Source organism: Periplaneta americana, chromosome 9 (genome assembly GCF_040183065.1).
Source record: "Periplaneta americana isolate PAMFEO1 chromosome 9, P.americana_PAMFEO1_priV1, whole genome shotgun sequence".
Taxonomy (NCBI): Eukaryota; Metazoa; Arthropoda; class Insecta; order Blattodea; family Blattidae; genus Periplaneta; species Periplaneta americana.
The window spans coordinates 39130704-39146009 of record NC_091125.1 but is presented as its reverse complement, the minus strand read 5'-3'; the positions used below and the strand labels follow the sequence as shown (position 1 = coordinate 39146009).

Genomic DNA, 15306 nt, shown 5'->3' with positions numbered 1-15306 from the left:
TTTCAAAAATAATTGGTCTCAACATGTATAATTAACCATCCTGAGACCAAAATCGCTTTTTTTACATTTTTGTTTGTATGTCTGTCTGTCTGGATATTTGTTACCTTTTCATGCGATAATGGCTGAGCCGATTTATATGAAAATCGGAATATAAATTAAGTTTGTTCTAACTTAGATTTTAGGCTATATGGCATTCCAAATACTTTATTTAAAAGGGGAATTATAAGGAGGCCTGAAGTAAATAAAAAGAAATATCTCGCTTATTATTGATTCTTATGAAAAATATTACATAACAAAAGTTTCTTTAAAAATGATTTCCGATAAGTTTTATTCTATACAAAATTTTGATAGACTGATATTTAATGAGATACACGAGTTTTAAAATAATAATGCGTTTTATCATCGCCACCTCAGAGTAATAGGCTATAATGAAATGAAAACAAATGACTTCGTCTGTAAGGAGCCTTGCACAACAACAAACGAAAGCTATTCATTTAACACTATTTTATACAAATATAATTACATGATGAGAATATATAAAATATGTTTATCAATATTAACATACAGAGAATGTTTTTGTGTTTTTATGAAGTAATCTCAGAAGCTACTTAACCGATTTGTATAATTAGTATTTCATCATTGGAAAGTGTAGTTTCTCTAGATGGACATAATGCTATAATGTTATTACGGTAACTCCTGAGTGAATTGAGAACAGGTAAGATTAAAACAGATTCTTATGCACAGAAAACTTGATAGGCTGGTCTGTTTATTCGTTTCCTGTATTTCTTAAAAAATAATAATAATAACAATAATAATAATAATAATAATAATAATAATAATAATAATTATGTACATATTCATTTTCATCTCAGAGAACGACGAGAGTATATTGATTTAGTATGCAGTAGTAGTACTTTAAGGTTAGCATTCCATTATTTTACAATCCAAATTTTAACTATGCTCAATTGAATTGTGTTAAAATAGATAAAATGAATAAATGCAATGCAAAAAAATGGGGTATTGAGCCAAGCAGATTATATTGCGCTGTTGTAAAAGTTGTTCCTCCTGAGATTCAAGAGCCCCCACAATAAATTAAAAACTTACTTATCGGAGTACATCCGTTATCAACACACTTTTAAATAATATAAGGCAGTACAACACATTTCAAGTGGCATCGTTTGGTGAAAAAGAAATAGGACCTAAATAAAATCAATTCTACGCCATCATTTGAAGTTCAAGCATAGACTTACTGTATCATTTAATTGGAAATCATCTTCCAGCTGAGAGTAAGAGCCTTCAGTTCTTTTTTTTTTAGTAGGTTATTTTACGACGCTTTATCAACAGCTTAGGTTATTTAGCGTCTGAATGAGATGAAGGTGATAATGCCGGTGAAATGAGTGCGAGGTCCAACACCGAAAGCTTCCCAGCATTTGCTCATATTGGGTTTAGGGAAAACCTCGGAAAAAACCTCAACCAGGTAACTTGCCCCGACCGGGAATCGAAACCGGGCCACCTGGTCTCGCGGCTAGACGGGTTAACCGTTACTCCACAGGTGTGGACTTCAGTTCTTACAAGTGTATTTCATTTCAGACGCTGACCAATTGTCTATTAGGTCTAATACAGTATCACTCTTAAAAGTAGAACTGACTGAACAACTTCAGAAAGTATTGCATGATAACAACAGTTAAATTCATAGTTTTAAATACAACTTTGAAAATGATTCAGGAGCAAACGATTTACAACATACAAAAAGCTATTATACACTAAGTAATTACAAAACTGTATTTAGATATATGCCCATATTTATTTCTACCAAGTGCAGCGAAGCGCACGGGTATGGCTGGTATAATATAGGCCTAACAAATTATTTTAAACATCAAGAGACAAAAATTTAGCAGCGTTTTTAGTCCGTTATTTAACAACGTTGATCAATTACCAAGTTATTTAGCGTCGATGGAATTAGCAAGGAGAGATGAGCCGATGATTCGCCATGGGATTACCTAATATTCGCCTTACAGTCGGGAAAAGCTTCCAACCAGGTAATCAGTCCACGCGGTATTTAAACCTACGCCCTACCGCAGCTCCGATCAGTAGGTAAGCGCACCTATCTACCCTATGCCTGGGACATTAGCAGCGTTGATGAGGTCCAAGGCACACAGTCAAAAATAATCTTGAATTTGAAACTTTAATGAAGTTAAGGTGAATTATATTACGATCTTTAGATCCGAAAAACTGGCCAGAAGTTTATTAGGCAACGGTACACATCTTCAAGATATCGAATCAGTTAAGCAAAGTGAGGCACTGCACATGGAAAGGACACTGCACATAGCAAATGAGGGTATAGAGCATTCATATCTCGTGAAACCAAATGCTTGTGTGGTGGGAGTAAGCGAACTATAATCTTTTCGTTGTAAGAATAATCCTACAGTAAACAATGGCACGTGACTGAAGTGAGGCTTGGTTGGCCGCAGCTTGGCGCCAGAGGTTCTCAATAAGTGATCCCGCTCACTACTGTACATTCTGTTTCATGTTAAACAATTCACTTTACTCGTAAAGTAGATCTAACCTCACTACTATGCATTGATTTGCTTAGGAAACTGTTACTTTATAATTAATTAATTAGATTCAATTCACTTCTCATATTATATACATTCAACACTATTTCTTTCTCTCCACTTTTGAGAGGGTTTCCACTCTTATGTTTAGTAGCCACACACACTGAAGAGTAGAAGCCATACTATCACGTGCTTACGAGAACAAGCTCAAGTGGCGCCAGCGTATTACAAGAACAGACACCTTGGTATTACTCTTAATATTCATCCGCTTTCAAAATAAATAACAAAATATAAAAGTAGCTTTTATTTTACACATGCGTGAAGTTATATGTTTCATCGTATTTAATAACTAGAATTAAATTTTTATTTTCAAATAATACAAGGCTACGGTTTCCAAATACGGAACTATATTTTCCTGCGTCGTGTGAGTGTTTCGAATAGAAGCCAATCTTAGATATGACAGCCACGTGCTTGTGTTTACATTAGGATTTTTCTTATAGCGAAAAGAGTATAGCTATCTGCAAGTGGAACTGTAGCGAGAAAGGGAAGTTTCTCAGTCCACTTCTTTTCCCTTACGCGCAGGTAGGTTTCACGATATACCGAATGGCCTATAGGAAGATCAAATTACAGTACATCTGAACAATTGAAACGGTTCGGAGAAGACTGGAGTTCGAATTACTAGTATTTTCAGTCAATAATACTAACTAAAGAACGAGCGTCAAATTTTGTAATCGGAAAACATGGATTCTTTCCCCAAAGTCAGGTAGATATACATGCAGTTAAGACCGTTGATTTCTTTATTTTTCCGCTCTTTTGAGATTTTTCAGTAACACTATACGATCTCAGGTAATGGGATTCCCGCGGTCACGTGGTCAACATGGAGTAAGGCCACTACACCGTTATATAAAACATTAAATAACAAGTTTACCCACAAAGTGACGTAAAGCCAAAGGAAACTTCCAGATTGAGATATAAGCTTCCCAGCGACGGTCTTCTTGGTAAAACAGTTACCAAGATCATTATACGCAACTCCCAAAAGGAAATATTATGCACAATTAAATTGATTTTGAGAAACCCAAAATATCTGCATGAAATCAAGCTTATTTGTTTTGTTTTTTTTTTTTCTCCATAAGGAGAATGATGACAAATCAATATTTCTCCATCTATGTACAGTATATGATAAAAGTTGCTCCGACTTAGGGCATGCTCTGTCGCTTCAACATGCCTTAAATTTTGTCAGGACATGCTGAGCAAAACACCCAGCCATATGACAAACAGACAAAGACTCTAAACATGTCGAAGGCACTATTTCACTGCTGTTCTTCGACATCAATGACAAACATTTCGAATTACTCTGTTGATAATGAATGTTTTCTAATCCTGCAGTAGGTAATAAAACATTACGGATAATAGGAAGTCACCGTTCAGTTCAGCGCACTTAGCTGATGGCTGTGGAGAAAATTTCTTCCGATTGTTTTCCAGTTCCATGTTAGAATTACTCCATTTAGTATGAACATAATTTTGCAGTTTACGAAGTCATTAACTATCTGCCACATTTTATACCATCAGGAATAGTATATCAATTCTACCTAGTCTAAATACTGTATAATTAATTTCACTGCTTATTCATTCACTGCAGACGAGCTGGCACTTCAACAATTACAGACTATGGACTAAAAACAGAAAAGGGGAAGAGAAGGATGAGGAGAAGGAGAATGGAGAGATGGATGATGAGATGTGGAGGTGATTAGGAGGAGGATAAGAAGATGAGGAGGAGAGTAGAGTGGAGAAGAGTACGAGAGTTCATTCATTCATTCATTCATTCATTCATTCATTCATTCATTCATTCATTCATATGTAGTTTTCTGCCCAAGAGCAGATCTTTTACTGCAAACTCAACGTTCTTCAATCTTCCTCATTTTCCGCCTTCCTCTTAGTCTCAGCATGCGATCCATAATGTTGTCTAAAGGAGAAGAGAAGAGAAGAGAAGAGAAGAGAAGAGAAGAGAAGAGAAGAGAAGAGAAGAGAAGAGAAGAGAAGAGAAGAGAAGAGAAGAGAAGAGAAGAGAAGAGAAGAGAAGAGAAGAGAAGAGAAGAGAAGAGAAGAGAAGATCTGTTTTTTTGGGATGAGCCACTGGACAAAAATGACTTACCTCATTAACTATGGTCAATTCTTCATCGTCAAAAACGAAATCCTCACACATAATGGTCTTATTTACGAAGGAGTCTTGCATGCAGTTGGACGCGTTGTTCGCCGTTGTAGGATATCCATCACTGGAAGAATCGTTGTTTCTGAGGTATCGCTTGCAGGAAACGGGACGTTCATTACTCTCGTCAAATGGAACTGCATTGTGTAACCAGTCTGGTTTGTAGAGAGCATTTTCAACAGGATCGCATTCTGGGATACGACACCTATACGGAACAAAAATACATTAAAAGTAATTCATAATGCTTACGACACAAATGGCTTTAATTCTTTTCATAATTTAAAGTTCTTTTATGCAGCAATTTTTGGCAAATGAGTGATAATCACTCACTTACCAGAAAGACTACAAAAGAAGTATGCTCAGTGACAAGCGATGGATTTTACAAGACTGATGGATATATGTTTGCAGGACCGTCTTCGGAAAGGATTTAAAATTATGGGTCCCGTATAATAGGTTTACGACAAGTAAAAGAATATTGTCTCTAAATAATGTGGTTTTAGCTTAATGTTTATAGTCCATTTTAACCCATATAAAAACCAGCTTATTCGTTGTAATTGTATTTCGGGCTTGTTAAGCTACCAGAAATGATTGAGGAAGTTCATACATGTAGACTTACTGTACATAAAGGCTTATAAATCAATCAAGACGTGTTTTAACCTCCTGGATCTGGGACATTTCTTGTTTCATTTTTGAAGTTCAATACAGGCCTAAGTAATTCTACACTTAAAAAAAGTCATTGACATGAGAAAAAATACTGAAAAAATTCAGCAGGTTACAGGTAGGGCACAAATGCAGGTATATTATACTATACTTCGGGTCTCTGCACATACATCTTACAACATAATCATGTACGAAGTATGATATAGTATACTATATTCTCAGGACTCAGGAGGATAAACGAAATTTGAAGACTTGTGATCTTATAAGTTCACGATCGTCTACTGTGCAGGCATGTCAAAGACACGGGCAAGGTTACGAACTGTTGTATATCAGAGTGCACTTGGCGAACGCTGTGGTGTGAGTCAAGGGGGGACGTTGTACAGGGATAAGTTACTACAACAATGTAAAGTTAATACTGGGCTATACCCTAGATCATATATGTAACAGATAACTCCTCGCTACGTTAAAATCGGCAGCACTTTGAAGAGAAAACCCGCCAGGATCGCCACCCGTCTGCCGTAAACGAACACTAGATGGCAGCACAGTCGCTAATGCAATTCAAAGGGGAATTATGACGTGACTCCTTATGTAACAACTAGATGGCAGCGTAGTAAACCTGACAAAAGTTGTTAACCTCAAAGCCTATAAGCCCGACATATCTGTTACATATATGATCTAGGACTATACATAGCCCTACTAGGATCATTTATTTAGGAAATTTATGTTTCGACAATCATGTTAAATAATATTTCTTTGGAGATATACTTGACAATAATTCTTAACAAAATTATTTCACATTATAACACAATTTTAAATATTACTATATTATGAATTACATTACCCTTTCATGAATAAATGCACAGTAAGCTATATCCTGACACCTTTTTCAATTTTTTTATATATTGACTAATTTTTCAAAATAAAACTAAAGTAATTCAAATATCTTCTGTTTTATACACATATACAAACATCCGGGTTTTTCCTTATTCGTGAAAGTTTCTTTTTAATTTTTGTGACGTTCTCTGGAAATAATTCTTCCAATGTCAGTCTTGCTAGAAACTATCCTCATAATTGACGCTATATGAGAATCTGTCAAACGTGGTCTTCGCCTAGTTTTGTTGAGATTCAATTGTAAAAAAATTGTTCGCACCTATAAGTGCTCAGCAAACTTAGGAGCGAGATGGAATTTAAATAAATAATAACCACAGTAAAACTTTTAAAATTGTTAACAACACAGCGTTATAAATTTTAAGTTTTCAATACTTTTGTACAATTTTGGACTGCTTATACTTTCATTTTTTTTATAATCTTCAATCATTTTATCCTATAATCTTCCGCAACATTCTTGTATTCACGGAAATTACATACATCGTAATGTCGTTTTACATTAAATGTCGTCCAGATAATGTGTTTTTATTACACATTATAGGCATACATTGTGCCTCTCCATCGTGATTGCGCCTTGAAAGCTTGAATACCAAATCTTGATGCTAAGATTGAATAACAGCTACTTCTGATTCTAGAACTATACGGTGATCAAAAATTCACGCAACTCATGGAGGTAGCCTACTACATACGATGTTGAAAATGAGCACCGTTGACGCAACCCAAGGAGTTACTACATAAGATGTTGAAAACGATCACCACTGACACCTGTGCATTTTTTGATCATGTTCTCAAACACGCTCTGAAGTGTTGCGCGTGAAATGTTATCCACAGTTCGTTGAATGGCGATCTGCAGTTCATCCAACGTATGTAGATGAGTTTTGTACGTTGCTGACTTTAGATATCCCCATATGAAGTCAGGTAGTGTGAAGTCGGGAGATCGGTGTGGCCACAGTATTGTGGTAATGATGCGCCCTGTTAATACTGATTCCAGATACGCCGAGGAATGGGCGGTTGCACTGTCCTGTTGAAACCATAGTCTTTTCTTGTCCTCATCTGTCAGAGAATCAAAGGATGGCCTGAGCAGCAGAACATAACGTTCACTATTGATTGTCATGTGGAAGAAGCGAATAAAAATTCTCTTTCGAGACCTGGCACACCATAAGCAGAGATTTTGGAAGGGGCGACTCATGCAGTCTATCCGGATTGTCAGCCGACCATAAACGCCATTTTAATAATCTGCACCTCTGCGATGGCTTGCGTGACTTTTTTTATCACTCTGTAGTAGTCCGATTTGAGTGCCAATTAATAGTCTTCATAATTACATTGATATCCCTAACGTAATTTAATAGTATCTATACTAATAATAAATCTGTAGCCGAAATTTTTCTGGTAATTTTCGATTTTCCAAAAATAATTGGTCCTAACATATATAATTAACCACCCTGAAACCGAAAATCGCTTTTTTGAAATTTTTGTTTGCATGTCTGTCTGTCTGTCTGTATGTTTGTTACCTTTTCACGCGATAATGGCTGAACGGATTTCGATGAAAATTGGAATATAAATTAAGTTCGTTGTAACTTAGATTTTAGGCTATATGACATTCAAAATATATTATTTAAAAGGAGGGTTATAAGGGGGCCTGAATTAAATAAATCGAAATATCTCGCCTATTATTGATTTTTGTGAAAACTGTTACATAACAAAAGTTTCTTTAAAAATAATTTTCGATAAGTTTTACTCCTTGAAAAAGTTTGATAGGACTGATATTTAATGAGATAAATGAGTTTTAAAATTAAAATAACTGCCATATAAGGCCGTGTAATGAATTAAAAAACAAATGATTTCGTCTATAAGAAGCCTTGGACAGCAACAATCGAAAGCTATGAAAGATAGCCTACAGAGAATGTTTCTGTGTTTGTATGAAGTAATATCGGAAGCTAAATTAACCGATTTGTATAATTAATTATTATTTCACCATTGGAAAGTGTAGTTTCTCTAGATGGACATAATGCTATAATGTTATTACAGTAACTTCTGATATAATATAATATAATATAATATAATATAATATAATATAATATAATATAATATAATATAATATAATGTAATATAATATAATATAATATAATATAATATATGTAATATTATATAATATAATTTAAGTTATTTGAAGGGTTCACAGCCATAGTGGGCCAAGCGCCATTTACTGAATACGTAGAAAACAAGGGTTAAAATTAAGTTATTGCCATAATTCAATGGAAACCTATAACAAGTAAAATAAAATATACACATTAAATCTAAATGATGTCAAACTTCATTAAACTATGGTTCCATGTAATAAAAATTAAGAAACAGGTTAAAGGAATTGTCATTGCACCAATGAGTGGTCTCTGGACCAAAATGATGGCATTTTAATTATTTGGATGCAATTTAAATTAAGTAACATATTAAACGATTTATCCTTCTATCAAACACGAATGTTCCCTGGATCAAACGTCCTATTTTAATTATGTAATTACTTTATATTTATTTCTAACGGGTGCAGCGGAGCGCACGGGTACGGCTAGTAATGAATAAAAATAGATCAGCTTCTCATAATTGAACTTATAAATATAAAAAGAGTTAATTAATTCTTCCCATTACCCTAAAAAAATAAATTGTGCATTTTAAAAGAAAATAATCAAACAAACATAACACATAAATATATAAAACTCTGTAGGATTACACTGACATGTGCCACCGTGTTGTTTTCAGTATATACTGTAAAGCAAGCAATCGTATGTTTCGTATTACCAGTGTACTTATTCATCCCTGCCACCCCTCTTGCGGCGGAAGAGGAGAAGAGTATAGATGCTCGCGATCTCGACTGCTTACATGGCGGGCGACATACCCATGACGAGCTATTGCTGACATGACTGGTCTATGGTTGTCATTGGATCTGATGTTCTCGAGTTCAAACCCGGCCGAGAACGATGGATTTTTAAGAGAGATAAAAATTCTTAGCTGGTTTACTTGAAAAGAGATCCCGTGTCGTATATTTACAGCAAGTGAAAGAACCCTGTCCTGATAGATGACTCGCGGCAAACATTTTCCGGCCATTTCTCGCCCAGTCAAAATTTGGACGTGGGGAATTATGTTAGTGGCCAAAGTGTGCGTGGACTCGTCCCGTAATCCATACCATTGTCGGGTAAGAAGAAAGGACGTTCCTCACACATCTACTCCCGTGTCCTGAACTGGAATAGAGACGGATTTAAATGCTTTGGTAACTGATCTCTGATTCCTGAAACTTTACGGAGATATAACCAGCCTATTCTACGGACTCAATGTTTTACTCACAGGGCTCAAAATTAGCCAATTTACAGGTCAGAGTTTTTTTTATTATTATTTGTAGGGCGTCTTGTCGTAGGAAAAGGAGAAAAGAAGAAAAAGAAACGTACGTATTTTATACTTGAAACATTTTACGAACGAATTTTCCTTTAACCTGCTACCTCTCCAATCTTCCTTGTCGGAATTTTCTTCGCGTATTTCAAAGGTGCAAAATGACACGAGTTACGTTAAACGCTAATAAGTAGGGCTGAAGAAAAGTATTGTTATCAGGGTAGTAAGTAATTTCTATATACATTGTTTATAAAATGCGTCCCGTTGCCGGGTGTTACTACTGTCTGAAGGAGTAGAGACAGTGAACATCCGACTCTCCTCAATAGTAGACCTGCTTAAGTGCCGAAACAAAAATCCAGCAAAAAACAGATAATAAGGCGACTGAATTCAGAACATAGGGAAAATGTGTTTGATTTAATTGATGAGAATGATATTCTTTGTAAATATGTTTGTTCCGAGTTAATTAATTTGAAACATAAGTAATCCTGTAAATGTAAATTCTATTATGACTTCATTCATACGGAGCGGACTGTACAAACAGCCGCTACCATAACTAGTCGAGCATGCACACAAGCATTTTGTAAACAGAGAGCTCTAAGTACGATGCAATCTAGCCTATAACCGATACTTATTTCAACCCTTCCAATAAGCAGGCAGCACATTTTCGTTCCCAAACAAGTTAGGAAAGTTATCGGTTAGTATATCTTCTCCTAGTATATATGACCCTAAATGCTTACGTCAGGACGCTACGAAAGGTATAACCTAGCTTCGGTACGTAAATAATAATGGAGCATGACAACTGTAAGCGGGATTGCTACTAGTAAATTGAAATGATCTGTCCAGCTACGTTTTGACCATATAAATACACTAACACTGCGAAACTATCTCTGTACAAAATATTAGTGTTAAATATTATAGAAAATATAATTAGATCGATAATACTACTGAACTAGTGTATACAATAATATATTATAGAACATAATAGTAAACATGATAGACATTAACTGTAAATACTCTATATATAAAATATGCAATTAATTCATTTAACGAAATCAACTCCGTTACGGTGAACAAAAACAAATATTCTGAGATTATGACATTCATTTCTATTACTATAACTGCCAGTAAAAATTTGTTTAAACTAAGAAAATGTTCTTCCTACGTCATATGACGTTACAGGGACAAAATAATAATAACAAAAATCAATATACAAATTATCAATATTTACATTTTACACTAATTTTACAAATAATTCGTTTATCAAAACCTATTCCCTTGCAGTGAATGAAAACATATATTCTGAGGTTATGAAATACAAATTTTTTACAGACAATTTGTTTAAATAAGAGAACGTTCTTTCTGCGTCATATGACGTTACAAGGACATGTTTATAATACATTACATCATTGTTATTTAATGACCCCATGCGTACCTGCTTGCAATTCTACCTTGCTTATGAATCCACGTGACGTAATAGATGTAGCTACCAGAAGAAACTACTCGATCCGTTGTACGTTTGAAAATGAAAATGCGCTGGCTGCTAATAAGGTATGAACTCTAGGTTCGCACATACGTTTGGATGTACTGAATGAAATTATGAATGAAGGTACCAGTACCACTTTATTTAAAATACGATTTTTACTAGAAAAAAGGCGGTAACGTAAAAAAATAACAAACTACTACTTGCTTATAAACCAATAGGACTATAATTAAAATTATTACTTATTTATTTATTTATTTATTTATTTATTTATTTATTTATTTATTTATTTATTTATTTATTTATTTAATCTGGCAGGATTAAGGCCATAAGGCCTTCTGTTCCATCCTGCCAGAAAGCACATATAAATACAAAAAAGAAATACAAAAACTGATGAAAATAATACAATTATGACCCTACAGTAATTATGACGATCATGCAATGCACGTTCTCGTTGTTGAAGGGAGTCCTGGCATAGGTACAATTTTATCAGCTGCTTCTTCGCTGCGGTGAAGTTAATGTTTGCCGAGGCTCTCCCTAACTCATAGCAGAGTCCGCCTTCCGCCTGTGTTTTTATTTAGAAATTGTTTTTTGTTCTTAACAATTTCTTTTATTAGACCAGATGTAGAACTCGGTCGTCACATGGACCAAATTCTTTTACGTAGAGGTGTTTCTGAAATGTTTTCAAACTGCCATTCTACGCAAAGCAGTGTTATTGTTTTCGTATGGTTGAGTCCGCAATATTTCTACTTTGACGTCAGTGAGTTGCGTCAAGACGCTACAATTGTTCAACTTAGGCACTAAATTGAATAGTTTTTTTTTTTTCCACGAATCCCATTCAAAAGTACTTCGTTTTTATTAGTATTACTGTACAGGGACATCATTTTATTTTTACTAACATTCTAATATTAACCTGGCTATACCTTTGGATCAACGGTTGAGAACCGGAAACACCGTTTGCTACTCCCTTCCACGACTGGAGTTCGATGATACTGGTGTAATATACAAACAAATCACTTTACTAGGTATAGGAGGGAAGAAAAGTAGTTCATCCATTTACGTAAACTAGGAAATATCACGCTTTTGAGTTTGATAATTTTCATTAAGTTTTTGTTTAATCAAAATACAGTACAGTATCATCAATGAGTCCATGCGGACATTATGCAATGTATATTATACTGTCTACAGTACATTAATGTACACTATAGAGAATAAAGTTAAATTGAAAAATAATCATAATATGAATATTTAAATACATTTTTCAAAATTGTGGCCGTTCATTTCGATACAGGCTTCAGTTCTAATGTGTCTAATTCCAATTACCAGTTTCGTCCTTCGTACTAGTAACTCATGTTGAAATAATTCTGTACCTACTCTGTAAAAGAGTACCTTACGTACTGAAATTCAATCTTCACTTCTGCTCGATCCGAAAAGATAAAATTACTCAGACATGCTACCTACTGTCCGTCCAAGTGGTTATGTCGCAGAATCGTAGAAAGGGGGGAAATCACGTGACAGTTAATTACTTAAAGAGGGCCTTTTATTTAAGTTATTTTAAACAGTTGTATGGGTATAATATTACGTAGACGTCCAATTCCTAACAGAAATTAATGTTCTCAGAAAAGAGTTAAGACAGTCCAGTCACTATCCTTTACAGAGAGGCGAATAGAAGCAGGTGGGAAAAACTGGAATGCGACGTAGGCAAATGGACGTCAGTACCTGTGAGAAAACGATGCAATATTGAAAGCTCTTTCGTCACTGGAAAACGCGAACATATTTTTGAAACGCACTGTTTACTATGACCGTAAGGCTACTATGACTGTGCATGCGGTCTTGGATCTGTGTGGAGGACGGTTGAACTTCATTAGTAGAAGGGATGGGAGTGAAGTACACTCAAAAACTCAGGTACAATAAAAATTGAAGTAAAAAGTAAAATAACTCAAAGACTGTCTTTAACTTGTCTAGACACTTAAAACAGAAGACAGGTATTTCATATAAGACATTTAGGCAATAAGAAAAGCCAGATGTACCATTTACAAGAGGACTTAACAACACAAGGCAAGAAATACATTACTTGAGATAATACTTAAAACACAAAACAAGAGATACGCCTTTTGAGACAATACTTAAAAAACAAAACAAAAAAAAAGAGGTAACCAATTGAAGGAATACTTAAAACACAGAACAAGAGATACAAAACTTGAGACAATACTTAAAACATAAAAAAGAGATACACTACTTAAGACAATACTTAAAACTCAAACAACAGATACACCACCACTTGAGATAACACTTAAAACACAAAAAAAGAGATACGCTACTTGAGATAATACTCAAACCTCAAACAAGAGATACACCACTTGAGGTAATATTAAAACATAAAACAAGATGTACACCACTTGAGACAATATTTAAATCACAAAACAAAACATACTCGAGACAAAACTTAAAACAAAAGAGATACATCACTCGAAGAAATACTAAAATACAAAACAAGAGATATTCCACTTGAGACAATACTTAAATCACAAGACAAGAAATACGTCACTTGAGACATATTTAAAACACAAAACAAGAAATACACAACTTGAGATAATACTAAACTATAAAACAAGATATACACCACTTGAGACAATATTTAAATTACAAAACAAAACATATACTACTTGAGACAAAACTTAAAACAAAAGAGATACATCACTCGAAACAATACTAAAACACTAAACAAGAGATACACTACTTGAGACAATTTTTAATCACAAGACAAGAAATACGTCACTTGAGGCAATATTTCTGCAGTGCTTGGGAAAAGTGGCCTAGGTCAGTTTCCAAAAATCTTTTTTGATAATTTATTGACAACTTACGGAACATCTGCTCGCTTGGAAAAAGAGACATAAGTATTTCTTCCATTACAATAATTCATACAGAAAAAAATCAAATCGACATAAACCAGTGTAAGTTGTCAATAAATTATCAAAAAAGGTTTGTGGAAATTGACCTATGTCACTTTTCCCAGGCACTGCAGATTTAAAACACAAAACAAGAAATACACCACTTGAGACAATAATTAAAACACAAGACCGGAGATAAATCCAGAACCTACATTTACTTTTGTACCGGGAATCAAGCTAGACTCGCTGGATGTGTTATCTAATTAACGGTATCCGATAATTCATCAAGTTAACTCTCAATTTTAATTTTTTTGTGTCATTATTGAAATGTGAAGTACTGAACATGAATCTTTATAAATAGAAATGACGACAGACTGCAAGCGTTGTGTAATTTTAGTTCCAAAAGCTAAGGAAGCCATAGGACTGTATACATTATCCCTTCCTCCTTTTCAGCACCTGTTTTCGTAAGAATGCTTACGCAATTATCTACAGGTATGAACTGGTTCAGGCTTAAGTGCTCCGAGAAAAAAAGACGGTAACTGTAGCCTTTCAATTAATTTGTCTCCTACTCTGATCTCACAGCCCATTCAAATTAGGAAAACATGTTTCTTCCTTTGCCTTATAGTGACATCCGTCAGTTAGCTACGTGAGTGGAATGATAAAAAAAAGTTACAAGAATAACAACGTGGCACGTGGCTTTGAGCTACTGTCGAGTACTACTTATCATTTACTAACAGTGAAGATACTAACAAATTCCTGGCTGTTCACTCAAGTCAGCTTGGTAACCTTCTTTAAATAAATATGACATATTCGAGTTACACATTTTACTTTTTCCGTTGTATTCTTGCATTCTCTCATTGCCGAAATGTTTGAAACTAAAATATCGCCTCTCATATTCGCAGATTAAAGATAAAACATCCACAACGTCAGTGGCAAATTGCAGTTGATGGACAATCAACAGAAAAAAATGTATTTTAAGGCCAGTTGATATCTATGACACGTTACACACTACTCCGACGATTTAAGCTTTGGTTTTTTCTGAACCGTTGCATGTGAGTTGCGAGGTGCGAGGCCGCACAAATCCGGACTACACGAGAGATAGTGGCGCCGTAATACAGGCAGTCATGACGTCATGAGTCATATGTTTGTAAAGTGGCTTGTAGCTTGAACTCTGTTATCAGTTCGGAAGCTGGTGAATAGGGGCGTGGTTTCAAGTGGATATGAAGTGAGTGACTTGATACAACCGAC

The 15306-nt window shown here is 34.8% G+C and overlaps 1 protein-coding gene across 2 annotated transcripts in view; it reads right to left on the bottom strand.

Moving 5' to 3' along the window:
- Positions 1–15306, bottom strand: part of LOC138705839 (organic cation transporter protein-like) — a 230006-nt gene that overhangs the window by 79840 nt on the left and 134860 nt on the right. For both annotated transcript variants that reach the window (XM_069834514.1, XM_069834513.1), the window contains exon 3: positions 4708–4966. In XM_069834514.1, coding sequence (XP_069690615.1) covers positions 4708–4966 — 259 coding nt within the window. The remainder of the gene's footprint in view (positions 1–4707; positions 4967–15306) is intronic.